This window comes from Mus caroli, unplaced genomic scaffold (genome assembly GCF_978045245.1).
Source record: "Mus caroli unplaced genomic scaffold, Mus_caroli_1 scaffold_1, whole genome shotgun sequence".
Classification (NCBI taxonomy): Eukaryota; Metazoa; Chordata; class Mammalia; order Rodentia; family Muridae; genus Mus; species Mus caroli.
In genome coordinates, this window is record NW_028227256.1 from 188,712,069 (window position 1) to 188,739,463 (window position 27,395).

The 27,395-nt window shown below is 47.4% G+C and overlaps 1 protein-coding gene across 4 annotated transcripts in view; it reads right to left on the reverse strand.

Moving 5' to 3' along the window:
• The window catches only part of Rps6kc1 (ribosomal protein S6 kinase C1), a 146,279-nt gene that overhangs the window by 114,214 nt on the left and 4,670 nt on the right, over window positions 1-27,395 (reverse strand). For 2 of the 4 annotated variants that reach the window (XM_029476266.2, XM_021159114.3), the window contains exons 2-5: window positions 25,328-25,363; window positions 18,387-18,507; window positions 7,581-7,696; window positions 4,291-4,384 (exon numbers count right to left, since the gene is read on the reverse strand). In XM_029476266.2, coding sequence (XP_029332126.1) covers window positions 4,291-4,384; window positions 7,581-7,696; window positions 18,387-18,507; window positions 25,328-25,363 — 367 coding nt within the window. Of the gene's footprint in view, window positions 1-4,290; window positions 4,385-7,580; window positions 7,697-18,386; window positions 18,508-23,767; window positions 23,871-25,257; window positions 25,279-25,327; window positions 25,364-27,395 lie in introns of those variants that run through there. The other 2 variants (XM_029476274.2, XM_029476270.2) reach the window with 2 other exon arrangements.

Consider the following 27,395-nt stretch of genomic DNA (forward strand, 5'->3'; position numbering starts at 1 on the left):
CAAGCACTTTACCAACAGAGACCTTAGTCTAGCCTTATACAAGAGGTTGTTTTAATCAAACTGAAATAACTATACATCTTTCCACTTAATCCTCCAATGTTTTAAATAAACAACACCATCAAAATGAACGGCTTAGCAGCAAGGCACCCGTATCTCAGAAGCAGGCCAGCAGAGAGAGATGCTCCCAGAGGCTGTAACCCATGTCCATCACCATCAAATGAAGCACACAAGCTTCAAATGGAAATAAGATGCTCATGAACAGTTAGGTGTCCTTTCATCTTTCAGAGACTGGCATCTAATTGCTCTCAACAAAGTAGATGACAAGGAACCAGTCTATCTTACGTAGGACTGGAAGATGGCTCAGCATTAAGAGCATGTGTTCCTAAAGGTTCGGGTCCTAGCTCACAACTGTTCAGAACTCCAGCTCCAGAGGCTCTGACACCCTCTTCTGACCTCTAATGGCATCATGCACACTTGTGGGTGCACAAACACATATGCAGTTAGAACACTTATACACATAAAATAAAAGAAAATCTTTTTTAAATAATTTTAAAGGAAAAAGTTACTTTTTGTCTGAAAACTAAATTTTATTTCACACTACAGTAGATGCCAGTTTAACCATCGAGTTACTGCTTACACAATCTGAAAGAGGGTTCCTTCTTCTACTGTACTATAGTAATCTTAAACGGAAATTCTGTGTTCATGTTTCCATCAGCACGTTCCTTTTGAAGTAAACTAGAATTTGTCAGTTGTATATTCAAGGTGCAAACAACAACAGAAATAATGATCTCTTGGCATCCAGATCTGTCTCTGGGAAGCGAATGTCTCCAAAAGCTGTGAGCTCAGTCCCCAGAGTCACCAAGATGAGGTCATCCTTAAAAGACATAAATGCGCGTCTGTGGGAGCTGATGACTTAGTCCGGCCCTCTTCGGTCTGGATTTCTACCTTGGCAAGTGTTGTGTTTTGAATGTAAATGTCCCCCCACAGGCTCATGTGTCTTGTCAGCAATGCTAGGTTTTTTGGTTTGGTTTGGTTTTCTGGATTTTATTTATTTTATATGAGTACACACTGTCACTGTCTTCAGACACACCAGAAGAGGGCATTAGATCCCTGCATAGATGGTTATGGGCCACCAAGTGGTTGCTGAAAACTGAACTCAGAACCTCTGGAAGAGCAGTCAGTTCTCTTACCCGCTGAGCCATCTCTCCAGCCCAGCAGTGCTAGTTTGGAAGGTTACAGAGCCTTTAGGAACTAGGATGTAGCTGGAAAAAGCAGAATGGGGAGTTTCAAAGGCGGTATCTTTCAGCAGGACTGACTAGCCAGGCTTAGAGGATTCTGAGAGGTGAGGACATCAGTCACCTGCTCACCCCTTCAATGCCTTCCAATATTTTAAAATACTATTCCAAAAACAGTCATTTCTAAAAATAACACTCCTTTGCTCCCCCGAACCATCATGAAGTTCACAGGCCTCTTAAGAGCTCCCACCAATGCCAGTGCTCATGTGAAATGGACTCTGGCCAGCCTTCCCACCTCACGTGGAGCCCCACAGACAACAGACATTTACACCAGACTTATTCCCCATCTCAACCCGAGATTCCCAAATCAAAGCCAAATGGAGGGAAGAGAAGGGTCGTGTGCCCCCCAACCCCCATCACCGCCCTTAGAAATCCTCCAAGTTCTCCTTGTTTATTGCTGGATGTCACAGAAGTAGCACATGGCTCAGGAATTCCTATCTCGGGAACCGGGAGTTGGAAGCAACGCCAGAAAAATCACCCACAAAACCCAACATTCGAGTGAGAGAGAAGCCAGTGGCCCCTGAAAGCAGAAGCTACACATTTCAAACCCATGGGAGAAGCTTTTGATTAAAACAGTCCTGGATAAGACATCTTCCTCCCAACAGCAAGACAGATTATAAAGCAAAACAACTCTCAGCAGGCCTTTCTATGACCTCAGCAGGATGAGGATGAAGTCAGAGATGCTGAAGGATCACTCCATAAAGGCCCCTGGAAGCACGGCATGCATATACTACATGCAACAGCTTTAAGTGAGTGGGAGGTTAAAGGAAAAGGAAAACTCCCATACTTGTACTCTCAAGGAGGAAATGCTGAAGGAAAAAGGGAGAAAATGTGTGTGTGTGTGTGTGTGTGTGTGTGTGTGTGTGTGTGTGTCTCTGTGTGTGTGAGTGTGTGTCTGTGTGTGTGTGTGTCTGTGTGTGTGTGTGTCTGTGTGTGTGAGTGTGTGTGTCTGTGTGTGTATGTCTGTGTGTGTGAGTGTGTCTGTGTGTGTATGTCTGTGTATGTCTATGTGTGTGTGTGAGAGAGAGAATGTGTGAGTGCATGTGTGAAGGTGTGTGAGAGAGTGTGTTGAGTGTGTGTGTGCAGGGCCATGGGTGTAGAGGAAAGAGGGGAGAGATGTGGGAGAGAGGGGCGAGAACCCACATCCCGCCAGAGTTCTGGTGCTCTAGGCGGGCAGATGCAGGAGGGCTGCGCATGCTTTCCACGCGGCCCTGGGTGGGCGTCTGGTTGTGTTAAGCCACTGACCTCACACAGTGGGTGGTGGACAAGGGGCAGCCCCAGGTACCAGGTTTTCAGCCTCTGGTATCCCACGATGGATATGGAAGAGGAGCTGAGAAAAGAATAGGGGTCCCGGGGCAGCACTCGGCCCAGGGATGAAGGGAGGAGAGGGCAGGGGGAGAGGCGGCGCTGGATGGTTCCCAGGTGGGTGAGAGTCCTTGGTCAGGTCCGTGGCTGGAGCACAGAATGGCCTTCTGGTGAGAGGTTAGACACAGCTCATTAGGAGAAAGCCCATCCCATTGTTGAAGCATGACGGGCCTTTATGAGCAGAGACAGTCTATGGTTTTTGAACTTTATTGTTGAAAGGCAGAGAGAAAGAGAGAAGATAGAAAAAGAGAGGCTGGCCATGGCCATGTGGAAAGAGGGGAAAAAGAAATGAGAGAAGGAGGGCTAGAGAATGAGAAAGGTGAGAGCTTAAAGAGAGTGGGGAGGGGCCAAGCAGCCCCTCTTACAGTGGGCTCGGCTATCTTACTGTTGCCAGGTAACTGTGGGGAGGAGCACACCTGGCTATAATCAGGTAACTGTGAGAGTAGAGTCTAGCCAGAATGCCAGAAGCTTGGGACATTGTCTGCATGACTGAGTCACAGAATTATGGACAGGCACCTGATTCTGGGAACGTGGCTCGCTTTTCTGTCCCTTGTAGATTTCTCTATTGGGTCACCGAAGCAAGCCCCATTCAACCAAAATAGGCTGCCTATCACAGTCCCACATGTGTGTGTGTGAGTATGTGTGTGAAGGTGTGTGTGAGTGTGTATGTGACTGAGAGTGTGTGTGTGTGTGAGTGTATGTATTCGTATGTATGTGTGTGTATATGTGTGTGCATCTACCTGATATATCAGTGTCTGTGTCCATGCTGTTCTGTATACACATCAGCCCACACAACAGAGAGAAACGTGCTAGTTTTACCAAACCAGGACGAGAACATACTATAGCACATCTAGGACAGTGTGGCTGCAAAAGTCTAAGTAGGTGCACCCCTCAACTGAGTTCCAACGAGACTCCAAGTTCCCAGGAGACAGTCAGGAGGAACTCTCAGGACAGAGATCAAAGTGTGTTATTTCATCTGTGAATTACCTTTGACAAGCTAAACCTAGGCTATCTCGAAAAATCTCATTATTTTATTTATAAAGATCCACCCCATCCCATATCCCAATCTCTCTTTTTTTTTTTAATATTCTATAACCTGCCCTTAAAAGAAGAGTAGATAGGAAATCCAAAAGCTAAAAGGCAAGAATTAAAATCTGCATGTAAGTTCAAGTGTCCCTAAATAAAAACAGAACAAGATATTCCACACACGTGAAGTTAAGAGATTAAAAGCAAAGTCTGAGGGGAGCCACATCAAACACGAAAGCTGCCCTGGCCTCTGCTTTCCAGGTGACCAGCTTCCTTTAGAGCTGGTCTTGAGTGGCCTGGGATCAGGAGCCGCTGGGTGGGCTCCAGTGGGCACTCACACAGCAGGGCCCAGGTCTGTGTGTGAACTGTCTTGCTGAGGTCTGACTCCCTGGTCATCGTCAGGGCAAAGGTGCACGGGCTGCAAAGTTACCAGTTCCATGTGAGGTGCCACCAAGTCATCCAGTATCAGAGCCAAAGGAAAGGGACCTAGACCAAGGAAGGACCTTCCACCTCTTGTACACAGCTGTGACGACAATGTCACATGACTGTGACTCGCATCTTCTGACACTGAAACTTTTGAAACACAAGAAAAATAGTCTCTTACCTTCAGTACCACACTCAGGAAAGGCGTTGGCCAGGGAGTCTGGATAAGCTTCAGCAGGGCCAATTAACTCAGAGCCATCATTAATTACCCCACCCTGAGAACGACAGAGCAATCATGTTTTAGTAAGAGCACAAAAAGAACAGTAATAAACATTCGTCTTCTCAACCGAGCACTCGAAAGCCTTGAGGTAACTGCCACACAGATGCACCCTTTACAGAGCACCAGTCAAGTACACTGTCGGGGCTCAGCTGTAAGGACGTGCCACAGCCAAGCCAAGGGTGTGGAACAAAGAATGCACAGAGTAAAAGACTTCCACATGATCTCTCTGCAAACTGAAGCTGCTGGCCTGAAACTCGCTATGTAGCCAGGCTGGCCTAGAACTCAGAGGTGGTGCCTCTGCCCCTTGAATACTGGAAGCAATGGTGTGTAACGCCACTGCAGACATCGGGTGAGAAGCAGAGTGTATAAGATCTGCCACAGGCTTTATGAAAACACGAGTAGGAAAAAACAGCAATTAGCATCCTTAGATCCTGACCATTTTAACTAGTAGGGACTCATCAGAAAGCCATTGAATTTTATGCAATCAACAGCACATGATGTGATCTGAGGGGACATTTACATGAGAAAACCACTCATGCACCCCATAAAGAAATTTATGGAAAAAGACACTTTATTCTGTTTTATGTATAGGTTTGTGTACCTGAATGTATTTTTGTTCACCACAGGTGTGCAGTGACTACAGAGCCGGAAGAGGGAGTAAGACCTGGAGTGACAGACTGCTGTGCACCACCTGGTGTGAGTGCCAAGGACCAAATCCTGGTCCTCTTCAAGAACTAACTGCCGAGAACAAATACTCAAATACACACACACACACACACACACACACCTAGCACTTAAGCAGCTACAGCTGGCGGGGTTGCTGGGAGCTGAAGTGAGTCTGGGCTACAGTGTGGAACTGTTACAAAGTGACTTAAGTAAGTTAAATGTCCATGTGACCACCTCTTTAATCTTGTACCCATGCTTACAAAGTTGGGTCTCAAAGCTATTGCTTCCCCGTCCACACTCAGCTCGATAGCAGTCACCAGAGTGAGTAGTCAAGCTGCTGCGCTGGGACCTCGTGGACCCAACACTCCAATCAGAGAAGCAGGCTTTCTCACCTTAAGCAATTACATCACGGAGACACTAACTCCTTTGCTATTTAACGTCTGTTTTTCTTTCTTCTATCAACAGTTTTTCACGACAATGCTGCAATCAAGATATCAAATCTCAAGAGACGAGCAGCCCGTTTTTTCTCCACCTGACAAGACTCACCAGTGTGAGCTCAGCATAGAACGTCCACCTGACAGTCCTTTTAGGTTCACAGGGAACCATCTCTAGGATACAGCATGTTCTAGGGGATCAGTCAGTTTAAAGGGATTAAAATCATACACTTTGTGGTCTGATCACAAGAAAAATGTCATTAGGTGGGCATGCCTTTGCTGTACACAGGGGGCCCTGAGGATCCAGGCACCTAAGGCTCAGAGTGAAACCCTGCCTCAGAAGGAGAAAACGGAGAGCGTGCAAACAAAGACAAAAGAAATATGACACAGACGCCGCAGAAGGAGACAGGCAGGATGAAGATGTGAAGATGAAGGTGAAGATGACCAAGATGATAAAGAAAAACATAAAATTAGAAAAAAGCAATAGAAGAGACTCGACAATCCAGAAATACTTAGAAGTTACCACAGTTCTAAATAGCCAATGGATCAACAGAAAAGTTACAAATCAGTCAGAAAACAGACTGAACTGAAAAAACATGGAAATAAAAACATAATCCTACCCAGAAGAAGCTGGATGCTCAGCGCAATTGTGTTGGAAATGTTATTGTGGTAAATGCCTGCACCAGGCAAGAACAGTGTCAATCGGGACGTTTTCACATGGGGTGGAGAACAGGACAGCACCATGTCACCTGCCACCAAGTCTGAGTCTGCTTGAAACAGATCCGACATCAGCTTGACTTCTCTTAGGCTGTCCAGTCTTCACACACTGTAAGCGCGTGTGCGCATTTATTTCTGTGACTAGACAAAGCTGGCAGCAGCTCCCATCAGAAACCCCATATCAAAGACAAAGCATGAGCAGGCACCTCCATGCCACCCGTTCCAAGTCCATCCTCTAACTTTCACTAACAACCAACTTCTGAGCTCCATGGCACACACTGGTTTGTACCACTGTCTTTCACACCTCAACAGGGTGAAACCTCCCAGACTGAGAGAGCAAGAGAACACTGAGTAGACAGCCTCGCCTTCACTTGGCCTTTCCCCCTGAAGATCTACACTGGGTTTACACAACCATAGAGTTGTGTTCTCCGCCTGGTATGCAGAGTAATGACACCAGAAGCAAGGAGACCATCAGGAACAACACTGTCACCATGGAAGTCAACAGGAGTCTTATTTCTACTGTGGCCCTGCAATGTCCTTCAAACCACCACCCTTCTTCAGTCAACTAAATAAGGTCAAAAAGTGAATCTCTGCTTAGAACCACTGGCATCAGGGGGAACTCAGTAGCCCACCAGCCCTGTGTCTTAGAAATTAAAGTTATACAAGTGTGTGCTTTCTGCTAAAGAAATGAGCAAACAAGTGTAAGACAGTCGTGCTGCTCTTCAGGAAAGCTAACTAAATGCACCAGAGAATGTGCTTAAGGGCTGTGGTAGCCACCAACAGTGACAGTGACATTCAAACAAGGAAGGAAGTTAATGCTAACAATGATGGAGATGCCCGTTCGCCAGCACCCGGGGGGCAAAGGCAGCAGGATCAAAAGGGGGGCCTGCCGCTGACATCTGAGGCTCATCTCAGATCCAAACAAATGAAAGGGTCAGAGCCACAGTGCCACATGTCAAGAAACATAAGCCACATACAGCCAATGACCTAGAAATACAATCTGCACAGACCCTTTGCAAAACTGCAATGACCACTTCCACTAGATCCTTGTACAAAGAAAGATTGTGGATCGCAGTGTTCAGAAATGCCATTCAAGGATGCCTCTAGAAGGAACTCCTGGAGCCCATAAAACCTCATCTTCCCAATGTATTCCAACACAACTCTCCGAGCCTTCTACATCAAGGTTCTAAAGTCTGTAAATCGAAAACCTGCCATTTCTGCACCAGAAACAGCAGCTGTGCCACAGACAATGGATGCTGAGCAGAAACTTCTGCTGCCTGGTAAATAACAAAGCTCACAAGCAAGAGAGCTACCTGAACGTTACCCCCAGCGGGAACTGCATGGAACAGGCTTGCTTTCAGGAAGACTACAAACCTTGAAGAAGTCCTGGAGCTGCTTGCTGTTGTACAGGGCGGGGATGTTGGCAGAGAACTGCAGCAGGTCCTCAGCACACTGCCGTCGCTCCTCAATCACCGTCTTGTCGAACCGCCCTAGAATTCAGTGAGAGTGACACTTAGGGACAGGCTAACACAGCCTGGTTCTGTGACAGTTTAGGCCCAGGGAGCAAAGCCACCGCAGGCCACACTGCCCATCTGCAATGCTTATCTTGTAAATGTCACATCACATTAAAGCCTCACAATGTTTCTGATGAAATGGAGCAGCAATGTCACCTGATAAATAAACTGTATCCAAACCCAGTCACGTCCATGTAAGAGGCTCACTAGTAAGAAGACAGCGATGGAAAACTAAAGTTGAAAAGAGAATTTTTAAAGAATTCAAATGGCTTCCTCTAGTAATTTAATACTATAATTACTCATGTAATTTTCTCTTCTCTACTCTTTTTTATTTAAAAAGGGGGATGAAGAGAAGAAATTATGAGAACATCTGTATTAGCAGTGGGGTCAAAAACCTGAGCTAGAAGCAGAAAGCGTTTATGCTAATTCCATATGTGCTGGTGGGAGTGGCCCATGGCGACCTGCTGGAGAGAGAAGAGTGCCCAGCACAGGCACGCTGCATGGGCTGGGAAGGTGGCTCCACACAAGCTCTACTGAGATGCACAGTTCAAGTGCTGTTAAGAGATCACTGGCTAGCATCTGCCATGTGCCCAGCTTGCACATTTTAAAAACACCCAATCAGAAGAGTAGTGTCCTCACAGCCTAAAAGCATTCACAGTATAAACAAAACACCAAGACAAAAGGCACAGGTACCACAGACACTAAACCCTCCCTCTCTCCTGCCTCCTGCCTATGGGAAGTATCTACATGATTTTGAGATGCTGTGCTGCAGGAAGCAGGAGACAAAGGTAGACCTGGGTTCAAATCCAGCCCCTGCACTCCCTGCTACAGTCAGCCAGACACTGACTGAGTGCGCTGCCACGGGCCTGCCTATGGCACCCTACAGTAAGACTACACGGATCACTGTGGGATCTGAATCCATAGTACCCACACTGACTAGCACACAGCACACTAGCAAATCTGTTTGGGCTATTGCTGACTAACGAAGACAGAAACCCTCCATCAAAACAGTCTTACAGTGGACTACCCTTATAGAAGAGCTTAACTGACTACATTGAGAGAAAGATGGACGGACAGAAGCCACTGCTCACACACTACAGGATCAGCAATGCTATAGATATAGAACTCAACATGTTCTATCATGCCCTCAACTATAAAGATATAATTTATTTAGAAAAATAAAATGTTTTTCTAGGCCCTGACTGGCCTAGAACTCACTATGTAGACCAGGCTAGCTTTGCTCTACAAATATTCTGCCTGCCTCTGCCTACAGAGTGCTGAGACAGAAGGCCACAGCACCCAGCCTCTCCTTTTCTTCCTTATGACTTTCTCCTATACATGTCAGCCAAACTGCATGCATCCTTCCTTGCCAGCCTGGATGACGGTCCAACCAACAGACTATCAACGGAAGGCACTGGAAGGCGCTCTGCAGCTTCCCTGAGACCCTGCTGAAGGCAGCTGCAAACACACTCTCCCTGCTTCCCTCCTAGACCCTTCCCCACTGCCAGAAGAGACAATGATGATGTGGAAGGCAGAGCAGACAAAGCAGGTGCTGTAACTTCTGGGCACTGTGACACTTCCATCCCAGACTTCCAAACATACAAAACAAACTGGCTTCTTCTATTGTATATGAAATTGTGCTGCATGTGACCGTGCTGAGGACAACCCGTGATGCTAACAAATAAAACCAACTTTCCTGCAGACATCACACACCCCTCTCCTGCTTCCCCACTCGTGACCTCACCTGACTGACACACACACACACACACACACACACACACCCCACCCCATGACCACATTAGAGCCAAGCACAACAGCACAAGCTTCAAACCCCAGCTCTGGGTGAGGGGCGCAGAGTACCCTGGAGCCTGCTGGTCAGTCTAGATGAATCACCAAGCCCCAGGTTCAGTGTGAAACCCTGTCTCAAAAAGTAAGATGGAGAGTGACTGAAGAAGACAACAGACATGCACCACTCCTGCGCACACACACACACACACACACACACACACACACGGCTCAGTGGTTCAGAGCACTTCTTCCACGGGACCCAGATCTGCTTCCCAGCACATATGTGGCAACTTACAGCCACTTACCACATCTGTAACCACAACTCCAGGCCATACAATCTCTTCTTCTGCCCTCCCTGGCCCCAGCCACACATGCAGTACACAGATTCACATGTGAGAAGAACACTCATAAAATAAAATACTTTTAAGAGACAGGGTTGGGGGTGAGGGGTGAAGGGTGCCTTCAATGCCAATGATGCGGCTAACCTTTCTCCATAAAGCAAGAGGAAACTGCTTAAATAAGAAGACACATCTGTTCAGAGTTTGCCTTTGTTGTACTGGGTGTCCCAGGAAACAGAGCCACTGTCTATCAGATGCAAGTATCCTTTGGGATTTCATCTTTCCCATTTTTTGAAATGGGGTCTACTTCTAGCCTAGGCTGGCCTAGAACTCACAGCAATTCTCCTGCTTCAACCTGTGGGCCACCATGCCCATCTCACTTTTTTAAACTATAACTTAGAACAAGTCAAAGCTCCATTTACAATTTTAAATTTTATTATTTACTTACTTATGTATTGATTTTATGTGTATAGACACCAGAAGAGGACACTGGATCCCAAAGCAGCAGTTACAGATGGTCGTAAGCTACCTTGTGGGTAACGAGATCCCAAAGGAACATAGTTATGAATGGATGTAAGCTACCTGTGGGTATGGGGAATTGAACGCAGGACCTCGGGAAGAACAGCCAGTGCTCAGAACAGCTCAGGCAGCTCTCTAGACCATATAATTTTTGAAAATGCAATGTTGAACCAGGCAACTCATTCCTTACTTAGCTCAGTAAGCACTCAGAGACAAGACAGGACTGCCACAAGTATGAAGCCAGTCTGGGCTCTCCATACAGAGTTCTATGCTAGACTAAGCTAAAGAATTAGAGGAAGGGGGGGAGGGACAGAAACAGAAAAAGAAACAGAGAGAGAGAAAAATAGAAAGAGACAGAGGGAAAGAGAGAAACATACTTAATTAATTAATCACAAAATTTAAACTTCCAATATAGTAGTTCACACCAAGTCCTACAACCTAAAACCGACCCTCATCCAGTGTGAGCCAGCAGATGCTTAATGGTGATGTTGGTGACTCTTCTGGTCTCCAAACTCCATCCGCAGGTCAGGCAGAGAACAAGTACAGCAGGGGTCTCAGGAGGGAGCTATCACCAGCCAGCTGGCACCAAGAGCATCAGGACTAACAGTCGGTCCCTGAGTCCCAGCAATGTGGCAGAGCATGCACACCATGCCTGGGACTGTACCCACCGAGTCTGGGCTTCTGTCAGGAGCTTTGATAATAGTCCAAGAACTGAATTATGGGTCAGAAAGAATACATGAAGGACAGATGGGTAAATCTGCACAGGGACGGCCCATTTGCACACTGCACCATTGGGACAGACCAGTTACACACTGCATCAATGGGATGGCCCAGTTACACACTGCACCAGTGGGATGGCCCAGTTACACACTGCACTAATGGGACAGACCAGTTATACAGTGCACTAATGGGACAGACCAGTTATACAGTGCACCAGTGGGACAGACCAGTTATACACTGCACCAGTGGGACAGACCAGTTATACACTGCACTAATGGGACAGACCAGTTATACAGTGCACCAGTGGGACAGACCAGTTATACACTGCACCAGTGGGACAGACCAGTTACACACTGCACCAGTGGGACAGACCAGTTACACACTGCACCAGTGGGACAGACCAGTTACACACTGCACCAGTGGGACAGACCAGTTACACACTGCACCAATGGGACAGACCAGTTACACACTGCACCAATGGGATGGCTCATTTACAAAACTGCACCAAAGTCCCTTTCATGGGTGTGATACAGGACTGTGGCCATCAGGGAAATACAGGAAGTTACATTAAAATGTGACAATATTGGCAACTTATTCCAAAATAATGAGGTGGAGAAAGAAAACACCAGGGCACAGAGACAACACAGCAAGGGCTAAGAATAAGCAACCCTGGAGAACGGTACACAGGTGACCACTGCCCCATTCTCTCATGTTCTCTTCTCTAAAGCTGAAAACTTTGTAATTAAAAAAAAAAAGAAAAGAAAAAAGATAAAACGAGTGCTACATTGATATCACTGAACATAATATGCATTAAACATATGAATTAAAATACTTACAAAAGGTTCCAATTAATTAAGAAGTGCTATATTGGCGCTCTGTAGAACCAGGAAGAGAAAGCAGCCCTTCAATCAATCCTAGCACTCAGAAGGCAGAAGCAGAAAGATCTCTGAGAGTCTAAGGCCAGCCTGATCACCATAACATAACAGCAGACAATACCTTAGAAGGCGTAGTCCGAAGTCTAAGGCTAAGCAAAGACTTGATGCAGAGTGCAGTGCCAGAGGAGACACAGGGAGACTGAACTGAGCCACAGGCAACGCTAACGTCTCAATAAGCTCAACTCACGACAGACACACAGTAAGAAGTTACACTTGGCAGAACTCTGTAAGATCACACAGGAAAGCCAGGCATGGTTGCACATGCCTAAAACCCTAACCCTGGGGAGGAGGAAGCAGAAGATCAGGCATTCAAGGGCATCCCCAGCTACACAGCAATGCCAAGGCCATCCTGAACTACATGAGAATCCTAAGACTGCAGGGGCAGCAGACGTGGCCTAGTGCTATCTAACTGCCAAAGAATATTTCCTTCACTATGGCCCTAGCACAATGTGCTGCTGACACTCTGCAGACTGCAGTAACACTCCTTAGTGCCGAGGTTTACATACTCAGTAGGAGAGGAGCTAAAAAAAGGATGGCTAACCAACAATTCTCTCCATACAGCCACAGCTGTGGCCTGCAGCGTTCACTACAGTTATCAAGTGTTACTAATGAGCTGCACCATTGACTAAAAGAGGTAAGTATTCACTTATTAAATTAATAAGGAAGTGTGGAGACACAGATAACCCATTAACAACAAGCACTAAGCTGGGAGCATCTGTTAGAAGCCACTCCGACACACTAGTAACGCCATGACTTAAAAAGCCAAACTATCTGCAGCATCGGAGCTAAAACTGTGCGTTGTTAAACTCCATCTACACGGCTGGAGAGGTGGCTCTATGGTTAAGAGCACACAGAGGACGGGGGTTTGATTCCCAATGCCCACATGGGGTGGCTCAGAACTGCCTATACCTCCTATAACATGATCAGGTGCTCTTCACACAACAGGTGTATGTCTGCCCTCCACAGATGAGCTCTCACTAAACACAGCATTCTTCAATACTTGCTTTAACTCAAAATGTAGCTCTTGTGATTGAAGGTGCATGGCACACACCTTCAACATGGCACACACCTTCAATCCTAGCACTCAGGGAGGAGAAGCAGAAAGATCTCTGGGAGTCTAAGGCCAGACTGATCAACACAGCAAGTTCCAAGCCAGCCAGAGCCACACAATGATACCTTGTCTCAAAATAAACTTTAGATGAAAGAAACTAAATACATATACATGTCTACGTACATGCATGTACACACATACATCTCAGGCACCCTTCTAACCCCAGTACGTTTCCAACAGCTTCAGACTGGGGCACGTCCATGCCACGTATGGTAGTTTGAATTAGAATGGCCACCATGGGCTCACAGATTTGGAACTTGGTCGCCAAGGAGTGGCATTATTTGAAAGGATTTGTAGGTGTGGCCTTCTTGGAGGAAGTGTCACTGGGATCGCAGATGGATGCCCAGCCCAGGATCTCTCTCTCTCTCTCTCTCTCTCTCTCTCTCTCTCTCTCTCTCTCTCTCTCTCTCTCTCTCTCTCTCTCTGCTGCTTGCGGAACAGAACTCTCAGCCACTTCTTCAGCACACGTCTGCCTAGGATCCACCATGCTTCCCACCAACAGGTAACAGACTAAACCTTTGAAACTGTAAGCCAGCCCCAAGTTATTTTTTTTTTCTTGCAAGCATTGCCATGGTCAGTGGTGTCCCTTCACATCAGGAGGACACTGACTATGACAGCACACACAATACTCATTGTAGGTGTCCTGTGGGCCAGCCAGCATGCTTCATTGTGTCTGTACCATGGCATTTACTGCTTCTTCCGTGTGCTGACATTTGCACTAATGGTCTATACACGGTGGTGGCAAGACTGTGACCACCTTAACAGGATGCCAGGCCACAGTGCCACACCCACCAGTGACTATTTTACTCCTTTCTCCCACTTACTCATAGTTTTAAATTTTTCCATGACAGTTTCACTAAAATGAAAAAAATCCTCTTATGAAGAGGTAACAATTATTAAACTTATTGAATTCTGGCCATTGGAGAACTCTCCATTTTAAAATTCTTTGAAACAGAGCAAACTGTGATTGGCAATATTTGGGTGTAACACAGACATTTTCTCAAAAAAGAAAAGTGAGCCTAACACTTCCAGGAAAGCCACCGACAGAATTCTGCCGGTGCGAAGACTGCAGTCCTGCAGATAACTGGAGCTTGCCAGCTTCCTGGGACTTAAATCTTCTCTTTCGAGATCTCTGGCCATATAAACGTTTGCTGGCTTCATCTAGCCAAACCAGAAACCATCTGCAAGATCCGCAAAACATGAGGCATCAAAATATTCTCTTTTCTTCAGATTTATTTTTACTTATGAGTGTTTGCCTGCACGCAAGTCTATGCACCTTATGAGTGCCTGGTGAACTCGGAGGTCAGAAAAGGCATCAAAACTGAACTGTAGTTACAGATGGCCGTGAGCTGCATCATGGGTGCTGAGAACCAAGCCAGGATTCTATGAAAGAGCAGCCAGTATTCTTAACTGCTGGGCCACCATCTCTCCAGCCCTAGCAAAGTAGGTTTCAAATGGGGAGGCAGAATGCTACAAAGTCAAACACAGGTGACTACTCAAGGGTTTAGCTGAGCATCTGAAGGAGTATTCCTTCTTCCTTCACAGAGCTTCTACTCCATGCTGCAGTTAACGTGCAAGGATTTATCACTAGTAAAGTTCTGGTCTATCAGAGAAGGATTCAGTTAAACATCCCTCCCTCTGACTGCATGACCTATGACCCAGGTTTCCTCAAGAACTTTGACCTACAGACAGCACATCACAGCGTAGAACTCAAATCTGGCTCAAATTCAGCTGTCTTCTTTTTTCTTCTGTTCCCCTTTCTTTCTTTTTCTGTTTTTCGCTGCCACTGTGGTAAATGGTAATAGCTATAATCCACACGACAACAGTCCTCTCTGGCCCTCAGTCATCTTTATGAAGACAAAGATAATTTCTACAACCCAATGCCTGCCCACTAGAATACACTTCCTATGCAGATGGGAGAACACGTTAGTACAAAAATTCACTTAAGAGACTGTAATTTACCCTCTTCCTCTACTATCTAGTAGAGGAAGTCAAACCCAGAACTGACTCTCAATGATGCCATAATTTCTTCTGAAGCAAAGAAGGAGGGTTCTTGTTTTAGAGTGTAAGACCTATGGTAAGGTTTTAGAGATGACAGCTAAAGTCCCCAAGCCGTGGACTGCACTTTTGCTTTGTGGCCCCGTAGTATATTGGCCTTGTGCTCCCAAGACAGAGCCTGCTGGGCCCTGCGTACTGCCTGCCCGTCATGTTTTCCATAGCAGGACACTGAGTTTCTTCAGACAGACCTTGTTTGGGCCCTCATTCCTGTTTTTTGTTTTTAATGTTTCTTGAATTAAGGGTACCACACAAGTTTCAGATGTTAACACTGCACTAGAATGCATCCAAGCAGACAGGCTGACAGTAGGTGTGGAGCACAGATCCACGCTTGCTGGGCACAGTGGCAGCACAAGGGTAACTACAAAGGTCAGAGCAGCAGTGGCCAAGAGTCACCTGCTGTGAACAGAGAGCTCTGAAGGGAATGGGTGAGGGCCTAACTGAACGTGGAGCCGGAGCTGGTCACGGACACCTGAAGGGAGGGGACACGCAGCACCAAGTCTGAGCCCCAACACTCAGGAGGAAGGAACCAAAGCCCTGTGCAAACCAATGGTCCAGCTGCTGCTGCCCTAACGCCCAGGTCTCTGACCCTCACCTTGGCACCCAGCAGGGCTTCTTCTCCAGGCATGGCCTGGACCCTTACTTTTCTCACGATGATAAAATACTAACAGGAGCAACTCAACGGCAAACTTACTTATCTCATGCTTCGAGGAGACACAGTCCAAAATGGCAAAGATGGCCTGGGAGTGGAAGTTTACTCACTGAGAAGGATATGGAAGCAGAGAGAGGCCAAGACGCAGGGCAAGGTTCTAGACCTCAAGGCCTGCCCCACCACCACCACCACCACCACCGCAACCCACTTCCTGCAGCCAGGCCCCATCTCCAAAGGTTCCAGACAGCATTGAGCCCCTGGGCCAGAGTTCAAATTTAAACCACAGTGGCAACCAAGACAATTCTATGAGTGATTTCAGGATATTGCCCAAGCTCTCAGGCTGCTAAGTATTTCTTAATTAGTATGGCAACTAGCTTTAGATGCCCAATCTCACTCTCAGGGAAATGCACGGATGCTGATGGACCATCCCTTCCAGGGTTCTAAGCATCTGACCCCCACCCTCAAGTTGTAAAACGTGCATAATGTCATGAGGAAACAGGTGTGAAGACAGTGAGCACCGCAGTCCGCAGCTGCCTGAAGAAATCCCGATTCTGTGGAGATTCCACTCAGTAGAGGCCAATAAACACAGTCATCATTCAGAGTTTTCCCAAAGCCAGGAAGTGTGATGGAAAGGTTCAACCATGTCCCGTCCATCAGTCCACGTGTGTGCCTTTGGTTGACAGCAACCCCACAACAAAATCTATTAAGTAGTTACTACTTTGTGACAAATTACAGTTACAGGTAGTTACTGTCTCATCACAGGGTCTTGTCATAGGCTACCATAGCTTTTTTATAAGAAAGCTGTTATCTCTCAGAGCAAGGGAAGGGATTGGGGGTAGGGAAGATGAGGGGAGGAGAAATGATGGAGGGTTAGAAAAAAGAAGGGGAGCAAAAAGTACAGAAACAGAGGAAGATACAAGGAGGAAAGCAGGGAGAGATGGAAAGGGGTAGAAAGGGGGAGGGAGAGAAGGAGGAAAGTGGGGAGAGGGAGGGAAGGAGGGAGGGAGGGAGGGAGGGAGGGAGGGAGGGAGGGAGGGAGGGAGGGAGGGAGGGAGGGCATCAAGGGAGATGCCACAGGCTTCTATTGCCAAATCTGGGGAACAAGGAGTCATCACCTTTTCTACAGGTCACAACCACCAACCCCTATATAATGTCAGACGGATGATACAAACACCTTGTTGGTTGGATGTAAAATGTTCCCACAGGCTCATATATTGGAATACTGGTCTCCAGCTAGCAGCACTTTTTATGGGTGGCTGTGAAACATTTAAGAAGTAGGGCTTAGCAAGCAGACACAGGCCACTGGGGACAGGCCTTGAAGATCACATTGGCTGATGCTCCTCACAGTCCCCACTCTCTGCTCCCTCATGAGGACAACAAGAGAGGCTCCCTGTAAGCACCTACTCACACAGACCCACTGCAGACAGCATGGTGGGCTGCACCCTGAACTACATAAGCACCCACTCACACAGACCCACTGCAGACAGAATGGTGGACTGTATCCTTGAACTATGAGCTAAAAGGAGTTGTTCCCTGATAAGCTGTCTCCATCATGTATTTTATCACAGCAAAGAGGAAACTAATTCAGAAACCTGGGAGTGGGGCTGTGTGCTGCATGGCTCACAGGCCTTTGAAACTGGGAAACATGGAGTTGTGAACCAAGGAAGCCCTATTATGCTGTAAGCAAAACTCAGTGGCCATTATAGCCCACCTCAGAAGATCAGAACGCAGGCATGGAAGGGCTAGTTCAGGAGGTTCAGAGAGAACAAGAACTGTGGGGATTCAGCTGGAAGGAAGCCATTTGTGTTCCACTCTGGCAAAAACTCAGGCTGCATTCTGACTGTTCCTGAAAACTAAATGAAGCAAAATGTAAAAATAATTTAAATTGTAATTGTAAATGTAAGAGTAATTTACTTGGTGGAGCTCTCAAGGCAGCCCAGCAAGCGTATGACACAGTCTTGTCACCCTGCAGCTAGCCAGGTTTATAGCAGGAGGGGAGTGGGGGTGGGGGTGAGAGGGCTGGGAAGGGGGGGGGTAGGGAGTGGCAGGGGAGAAAGACATGAAAAACAGTGGGTGCACTTAGAGTATCATACAGCAAACAGGGCTGATGTGGGTGAAGCACCTATCATTACAGACACCAGTAAAATCACAGAGGTATTACACTGGGGGCTAGGACACAGGAAAAGCACTTGGAGGGCAAGAACCAACCAACCAAGTTACATGCGTGAGTAATACATCTCTTCTTAGGTTCTTAGTCTGTCTGGACAGAATTGCAGCTACCCCATGGCTGAGGAGAGGAAATGTATTTGGTATGAACTATACTGGGGGCTTGGGGAACAGTGTCAAGTTCTTGCTAAACTGGACAGACAGATTATCACAGGAGGGGGAAGGCCTCAGCACAGACCATCACACTCACATCACAGCTGCTGCAGAGTTGAGCTGTAGCTCACTGGCAGAGAACCTGCCTGGCAAGTATGCGGTTCTCTGACATGGGGGTGGGGTGTGGCTGAAGAGGGACATTAAACTACAGTTTCAGAGTGGCACTTACCAAACACTGTCCCTTTAGCAAACGGGGGAAATAGCTCAGAGTGTCGAAATGCATTCCTGTGAATTTGCCATAATTCTCTGTGCAGTTTCTTGAAGTCACTGTATCTCCTCCACACAATTATCTGAAAAGAAAAAAAAAACTAAATGCATATCTCAAAGCATAACCATTCTGTCTCTGTGCTACAAATAATGTTTTCTTTAACTATTCCAAATTACCATGCAAAGCAAACATGTATGTACCTCAGCCTGCAGAGCCAACAGTCTGATGTGAACATTCCCGTAAGAGCTAACACAGCACTTCTTCCTAAGGCTGTTGATTTGACTTGAGGCTCTTAAATCTGCTTTCTGAAAGTCTTTTTATACACTTTGAAGAATTATTCAACCTGGTACAGAACTGGTCTGTGCTATATAAAATATATTCTCTCCTTCACGAAACCACTTACTATTGGCCCGGAAATTAATTACATGACTAACACTGTCACAAATATCACACTTACAGGCACAAAACAACTTGGACAGTTTATCCTCCAATCCTTCTTCAGGTTTACTCACTCATGTCATGAGTAGGCATATGAGCTGGCATGAGTTATATACCACCTCATGCATGAGACCTGAGGCCAGAAACGGGTACTGGCTCCCCTGGAACAGGGGTTACAGGTAGTTGTGAGGCGTGTAGACACTGGGACTGAACCCAGGTCCTCAGCAAGAGCAGGAAATTATTCAACCACCCACTCATCTCTCTGGGCCCCAACTCGGGCAAATTTTAAACAAAAACGACAGAATATTTGCCCCCTCCCAAAAGCAGGCTATCAGTGAAAGAGAAAAGACTGTGTAGAAAGAGAAACAGGCATTTGTACATTCTATAATTTTTTCATAAATCTTAATTTAAACCAACCATAAGATTTCAGGGTACAAAGTAAACATCGACCAGGATATAATTAAGACCTGCATATTACAAGACTGGAAAGTAACAGTCCTGTAGATTAGACAGCATGGAGAAGCACTTTCTGTCACTAGCTGAAATTATTGTACCCTACTTAGACTAACTCAGAGAAAAATACTTTATAAACAGGAAGTAACTGATGCATGGCTTTTCTGTCACTGTCAACTCTGAGTTCCATAAAATAAAGAAAATCTTAGTTGTAAATTCCTTTCCTCCCAAATGCCTGGTTATCTTACTTCTAATACAGGCTACATGTTTTCATGTACACACAGGGAATACTGATAATGATCAAACACTAGGCCAGGAAGGTCACTAGACATAATTTTCAAGTCTTGCCAAACTCTGTCCTACTATCTTAAGTTATCCTTGACAACTCTGCCTCTTGGAGTTCCTAAGCACAACTGCTGAGGCAGCCCATAGACTCTAAGACGAGGTAGACAAGTGGCTTCTGCCCAGTGTGCCATGTTTATTCATTTACCCAACAAAAATGGTCACCTGAACCAGTGTCCCAACTGTGCTGCACACTGTATTATCCCAGTATGAGACCAGGAACACAGGCCCCTCCTTCGGGGTTCACAATAAAGAGGAAAAGAACAAGCCAGTCTGGATGCACATCACAAAGGAACTGACAAGTGCTGAGGAACTGCACCAAAGTGGTAGAGGGCTCCCTGCCCAGACTGAATACTTTACAAGGCTACAATGCCTGGTGTCGGGAGGAGAAGTCACCAGAGCCAAGAACATGGAGAGATAGGAGGCTGTGGCAATGTTTCTAAAGAGATGCCTAAGACAGAAGTCTTGGTTTCTGTGACTGACTAGAGGTAGTGCTGTCCCTGGGGTGAGGAGCAAGGAAGAGCAGTACTTGAGGCCCATCAGAAGCCAGCTGTGCACATCTGGCTCACATGCCTGTGAGTTGTTCAATACGACTCATGGGTTTGGAGTGCAGACAACAGGGGGCTGCAGCTATCACAGCTCTTGATTCTCTGTAGCTTCCAGTCTTCAGAGCCATAATTTTGTCATGAAAAAAGTGTTACTTTTATATTTTCAAATATATCAAATTGAGTTGGACATGATGGCTGGTACCTAAAAATCCCAGCACTCAAGAAGGCTAGGCAGTAAGATCATGAGTTCAAGGTCAGCCTGGGCTACACAGTGAGTTTTAGGCCAGTCTGAACCAGAGAGCAAGATCCTGTCTCAAAACATCAAAGTATGGATCCATCAGTACCTAAGTAACTCAAGCTATCTAGTACCATGCTGCTGAGAGCTGAGGAAGGACTGGGTGGCGAGCTCCTGAATGCAGTCCTCTGCAGGGACTGTGCCCAGACAAACGGGGGATTACCAATGAGACTGGAGATTATAAAGCAACCACAACTGCAGATGAAACACCCTCGGTAAGATCATTTTCAAATAAACAAATGATAACTTGAAAAATGTTCACAACTTAGTGACGATACTGATTAGAATGCCGGATTATATGAAGCCAGAGCTAGGACAGCCCCAGGAGGGTCTGAATCTCACCAGAAAATCGCTTACCCTCACATGTCCCACTGTACACCCAGGCTGCAGAACAAAACCACCCAGAGAGAAATGCCCCACCCACTCTCTCCCTTTCCTCTTACTCCTCTCAACTACACCTAAAGTTCCCAAAAATCCTCAGATGGAAATGAGAACAAATGCACACTTCTAACAGAGCCAGGACTGTGTGTCTGCGCTAAGACAGCACCTGGCATAGACATATCTTATTTTCTCCATAAGGCCTGGTGGGTTCCTACTAGAACAACCAGAAGCGTGCAAGCGCAGGCCCCTCACGTGTTTATTGGCATCACTCTGAGGGAACTTCAACAATGAAGCACTCAAGACCATATGTAGCTTAAAACATTTAATAAAAGCTACATCTTCACTCTAGCCTTCTCTTTAGCATGTCAACATATGATAAACATTTCCTTTTTAGGTACTTGAACTTAATGATACCAAAAAACTTGTTTCCCTCCATTTTATAACATCACCTAACTTAGCATTTTTGTCCTCACTCTCGTTCAATACCAAACACTTGCTAAGTCACCCTTGCTTATAACAAACATGGCTGTAAGACTGTTTGCTTACACATTTTCTTTCCCTCTTTTCTTGCATATTTGTTATGTATTTGTGTGTGATGTATGTGTGCATCATAATTCATAAGTGTAAGCTTACTGATACAGCAAGACTAGTGGGCCAGCCAGCCCCAAGGACCTGCCTGTCTCTGCTTTGAGTTGGCCCACCCCAACATCTACCCCATCTATGAACTGCCGCAGCACACTCCAGGCCTCCTGCCTGCACAGACCACACTCAGGCCCTCTGCCTGAACAGCTCACACTCAGGCCCTCTGCCCACACAGCTCACACTCAGGCCTCCTGCCTGCACAGCTCACACTCAGGCCCTCTGCCCGCACAGCTCACACTCAGGCCCTCTGCCTGAACAGCTCACACTCAGGCCCTCTGCCCACACAGCTCACACTCAGGCCCTCTGCCCGCACAGACCAAACTCAGGCCCTCTGCCTACACAGCTCACACTCAGGCCCTCTGCCTGCACAGCTCACACTCAGGCCCTCTGCCTGCACAGCTCACACTCAGGCCCTCTGCCTGCACAGCTCACACTCAGGCCCTCTGCCTGCACAGACCACACTCAGGCCCTCTGCCTGCACAGACCACACTCAGGCCCTCTGCCCGCACAGCTCACACTCAGGCCTTCCTGCCTGCACAGACCACACTCAGGCCCTCTGCCTACACAGCTCACACTCAGGCCTTCCTGCCTGCACAGCTCACACTCAGGCCCTCTGCCTACACAGCTCACACTCAGGCCCTCTGCCTGCACAGACCACACTCAGGCTCTCTGCCTACACAGCTCACACTCAGGCCCTCTGCCTGCACAGCTCACACTCAGGCCCTCTGCCTACACAGCTCACACTCAGGTTCTCTGCCTACACAGCTCACACTCAGGCCTTCCTGCCTGCACAGCTCACACTCAGGCCCTCTGCCTGCACAGACCACACTCAGGCCCTCTGCCTGCACAGCTCACACTCAGGCCCTCTGCCTGCACAGACCACACTCAGGCCCTCTGCCTGCACAGCTCACACTCAGGCCCTCTGCCTACACAGCTCACACTCAGGCCTTCCTGCCTGCACAGCTCACACTCAGGCCCTCTGCCTGCACAGACCACACTCAGGCCCTCTGCCTGCACAGACCACACTCAGGCCTTCCTGCCTGTACAGCTCACACTCAGGCCCTCTGCCTACACAGCTCACACTCAGGCCCTCTGCCCGCACAGCTCACACTCAGGCCCTCTGCCTACACAGCTCACACTCAGGCCCTCTGCCTACACAGCTCACACTCAGGCCCTCTGCCTGCACAGCTCACACTCAGGCCCTCTGCCTACACAGCTCACACTCAGGCCCTCTGCCTACACAGCTCACACTCAGGCCCTCTGCCTGCACAGCTCACACTCAGGCCCTCTGCCTACACAGCTCACACTCAGGCCTTCCTGCCTGCACAGACCACACTCAGGCCCTCTGCCTGCACAGCTCACACTCAGGCCCTCTGCCTACACAGCTCACACTCAGGCCCTCTGCCTACACAGCTCACACTCAGGCCCTCTGCCTACACAGCTCACACTCAGGCCTTCCTGCCTACACAGCTCACACTCAGGCCCTCTGCCTACACAGCTCACACTCAGGCCCTCTGCCTACACAGCTCACACTCAGGCCTTCCTGCCTGCACAGCTCACACTCAGGCCCTCTGCCTGCACAGCTCACACTCAGGCCTTCCTGCCTGCACAGCTCACACTCAGGCCCTCTGCCTGCACAGCTCACACTCAGGCCCTCTGCACGCACAGCTCACACTCAGGCCCTCTGCCTACACAGCTCACACTCAGGCCCTCTGCCTGCACAGACCACACTCAGGCCCTCTGCCTGCACAGCTCACACTCAGGCCCTCTGCCTACACAGCTCACACTCAGGCCCTCTGCCTACACAGCTCACACTCAGGCCCTCTGCCTGCACAGCTCACACTCAGGCCCTCTGCCTGCACAGACCACACTCAGGCCCTCTGCCTGCACAGCTCACACTCAGGCCCTCTGCCTGCACAGATCACACTCAGGCCCTCTGCCCGCACAGCTCACACTCAGGCCCTCTGCCTACACAGCTCACACTCAGGCCCTCAGCCCCCACAGCAAGCACTTCATGAACTGAATCATCTTCCCAACCCACTCAACTTTTTCTTAAAAATTCAGAGGAAATTGGAAAAGGGTAGCCGCCCTACATAATATCAAATGATTCATTCACTGTTAATATTCTTTCAGCACTCTTAGGAAGACAAGAGCTCTGGAGGGGTCAGACAAGCCCTACAAAAGGACAGAAACATTTCTTCATCAGTAAGGACCATCATTTAGTGAACTAGCCATGTGCTTACTAGTTTCCAAGAGCTTTGAGAAGCCTGAGTCCACTCTAAAGCAGAAACTCCATCTGTGAGCCCACAGCTTTGAGAAGGTGAAGAGAGAGGACCTGGAGGCCTGAAGTCAAGCTCTTCTCAAGGTGAATGCCAGGGTTTGAACTGACAGAGGAGGACCTGAAGAGGCTGTTAGCATTTCAGGGTTGCTCCACAGTTTAAGATGTCAACTCACACAAAACTTTAAATGCTTTGTATCATTTCTAAGAGAAGAACATGCAAGTGTGTAGCTGAAGGACACTTACAAGAGCTTGCTGATGACTGGGTCACCAGCAGTTGCTGTTATAAAAGAAGTGTCCCCCAAAAAGGGCTAAGGAATGGCAGAGAGCTCGCTCATTCTCCTGGAAAAGGTGACCATCAAGGAACAACCACAGCATGGCAGTCAGACGGCACGGCCGACAGAGATGCACCCCATTCCCAAGTCTAACAGAGCTGTAAACTTTCTCGAGCCGAACCAACTGGAAGCGGCCATAATTAAACAGAAGTGGAATTCTAAAGAATGTCCCATGCCATCAACTGGCACATCAGGAGAACAACTGTGAGACGCACATACGTCATTCTCTTCTGAAACAAGAGCATTCTAATCCTCCCTACTCGGGAAGCAAAGGTGTCTCAAAACCCATGCGGGAAATACTATAAAGTCTTTATTTTAAGGTGTCTTTCACTGTGGTTTTGAATTATGAGACAAAAACAAATACCTAGTCAGACACATCAAGAGTCTAATGAACTTGGGCCAACAGGATGAAACAATCAACTCAAATACGTGAATCAAGCCAGGTACTCCTAACCAGAGTGGCACCTGCAGCTAAGCAGATGTCCACACCCCATCTACAGACACTGAGCTGGGGACAGCCACCACCACTGCAGAATCAAGACTGTAAATTTACAGCATCTGTTTAAACACTTGGTTGGGGGAGAGGCAGGCAACATAGTGCGTGCATCTAGTCTCAAACCTGAGTGGGAACCAATCAGAGTAAATGAGCATGCAGTGAGGGAAGCTTGACCAGCATCCCTAAATGAAGCAACCAAGCGCAGACAAGCCCTAGGGAGAACCCGACCATTCTAAGCAATACATGCCAGGCCAGTATCAGCACGGAGAGGACGGCAGACAGAAGCACAGACAACTCCAAGAAAGAACTAGCTGGTCAAAAACTTCAAAACTAAGCAGGGCACTGCAGCAGCTCACGACGTCAGCAGCTCACGGCATCAGCAGCTCACGACGTCAGCGTGCCGGGCCAGCACACGCATGGCACTGTGCAGAGCCCTAATCTATTGCTACAGCTGTATCGCTTGGGCCTTAGCGAGGTGAGAGAAGCCTTGACTACGGCTAAGGCAGGTGAGGCAGGTGAGGGCCCCTCAGAGGCTTGCTCATGCCGCGCTGCACCTCTCAGCAGGATGACGTGTAACTGCGGCTACTGGCACGTAGCTGAAGAGACAGTTATACAAGTACAAACACTCAGACAAGTAACCCGGGCAGTTTCTTCAACAGGGTAAACGGAATGTCCGCGTGGGTAAGCAGACTACCTCCTGGACGTCCTCTGGATTTCTCCGGGAAACAACCTAAAACCAAACACAGACAGAAATACTCGTTATCAAGCAAGCTTTCACAGCTCTGCAATTACTTTCAATAGCATCTGCATAAAATTTCACTGTGGAAAAGAAAATGAATGCTGTATCAGTTACTAAAAACTCAATGTGACAATTTCACCCTGCAATATTAAACCCTCCGGAGGAGGAGAGTGCACACTCAGGCCATGTGTAGTACATTCTCAAGGAAACGCCGCGGCCTCGATCCTTGCAGACCATCTCCCATCTCTCAGAACCCGTATAAATCCAAGCACGTGTACACTGATCCTTCTGCATTTTCCCTTTGTGGTGCAAGGGACTGAACTCAGCCTCATGCGTACTAGGCAAGCATTGCCAAGTCCTCTCATAGCTACTCCACCATTAGGATGCAGCCTAGAAGCTAAAGCAACAAAGCACTGCATGTAAATACATCAGGAAATTCGGAGTCAAGATGATAAAACAGGACAGAGAGGACAAGCCCTTTTCACTTTTCAGAGACACAAATCTCTAAGAGCAGTAACGGGATGACAGGCTACAAAGAAGGCTGTGTGACACTGAACGTGACTCCCTGTGGTGATCTGGTACACCAATCGGCACATTCATCAATGTAACACATGCGACCTTGGCTTTCAGACATTAACTTTCAAATGGATATATTGCCGTCTTTAAATGGCATCTCGCACACACAAAACCAGGGCTCTGGCAGGATGATTGAGCACTCACTCTAAGTGTTCAGCTCCTGTATATAACTGTCTTGTTAGTGAAGCCAACCTCCCTCTCACTGTGACACCTGCATCCCAGCTCCTCCCTGGCCGCCCTGCAGAGACACAGGTGTCACTAGTTGGCAAGAGGACATGGGCCAGTTACCGCCGGCCAGCCAGGTAGTCTGGACCCCAGAGACAGCACCTGCACAAACTAGCAGCAGATGTTTTTACATTTTCTGGTTCTCTGCAGCCAACGAGCGCCCGGATAAGACAGACAACGTCTAGGAACTCCACTTTCTGACGAGTTCTCACGGAAGGCTCAAGTACGGCATAGACTGAATGTCTGTGTCCACCTCAAACTCACCTGCTGGCTCTCCTCCTCCAGGCCACAGCATATGGAAATAAAGCCTTGGGGAACTAACTAGGGACTAGTGTCCTCACCAGGAAAAGATAAGTGACATCTCAGTCATGAAGGGGGACAAGAAGGCAGGTATCTGCAAACAGGAATCGGGATTTCCACAGACCCTGAACCAGCTGGCACCTTGATCACTGGCTATGCAGCTTTCAAAACTATGATTTTTTTTTTAAAGAATGTTTTGTTGCTTAGGCCACTCAGTCAATAGTGTCTTGTTATAGAACCTGATGAACACGGGGGCTGTGAGATGGCGCAGTGGTTAAGAGCACTGACTGCTCTTCCAGAGGTCCTGAGTTCCATTCCCAGCAATCACATGCTAGCTCACAATCATCTGTAATGGGATCTGATGCCCTCTTCTGGTGTGTCTGAAGACAGCCACAGTGTACCCACATACATAAAATAAATAAATCTAAAAAAAAAAAAGAAAAGAGAAAGAAAGATCCTGATGAACACAAGCTGAGTGAGACATGACTTGAAGAGCAGCGAGATAGCTCAGTGGTAAAGGTGCTTACTGCCAAACTTCACCACCTAAGGTCAAATCCTAAGACTCATGGTAGAAAGAGAGAACTGGCTCCCTCAAGCTGTCTTCTGACCTCCGTGCTAACACATACAAATGAGCAAACAGACAGACAGAAAAATACAAAATACATTTTACAAAAAATAGGAATGGCAGTTTTCTACATTATTAAAATAAAACCCAAATCTCAAGAGAAAACAAAGCCTAGCAATAACTTAAATGGCAGGTCATCAAATGCTCGCCCAAGTTGTTACTCCCATCAAACTTTACCAACTACAGCACCAAACTACAGCAAGCTATTTCCCAGCCAAGGTTCAAAGGAAATCAAAAGTTTGAATGCTATGAAAGCTTGCAGTATCTGAGATGTCAATGAACAAGTGTATACTTTTA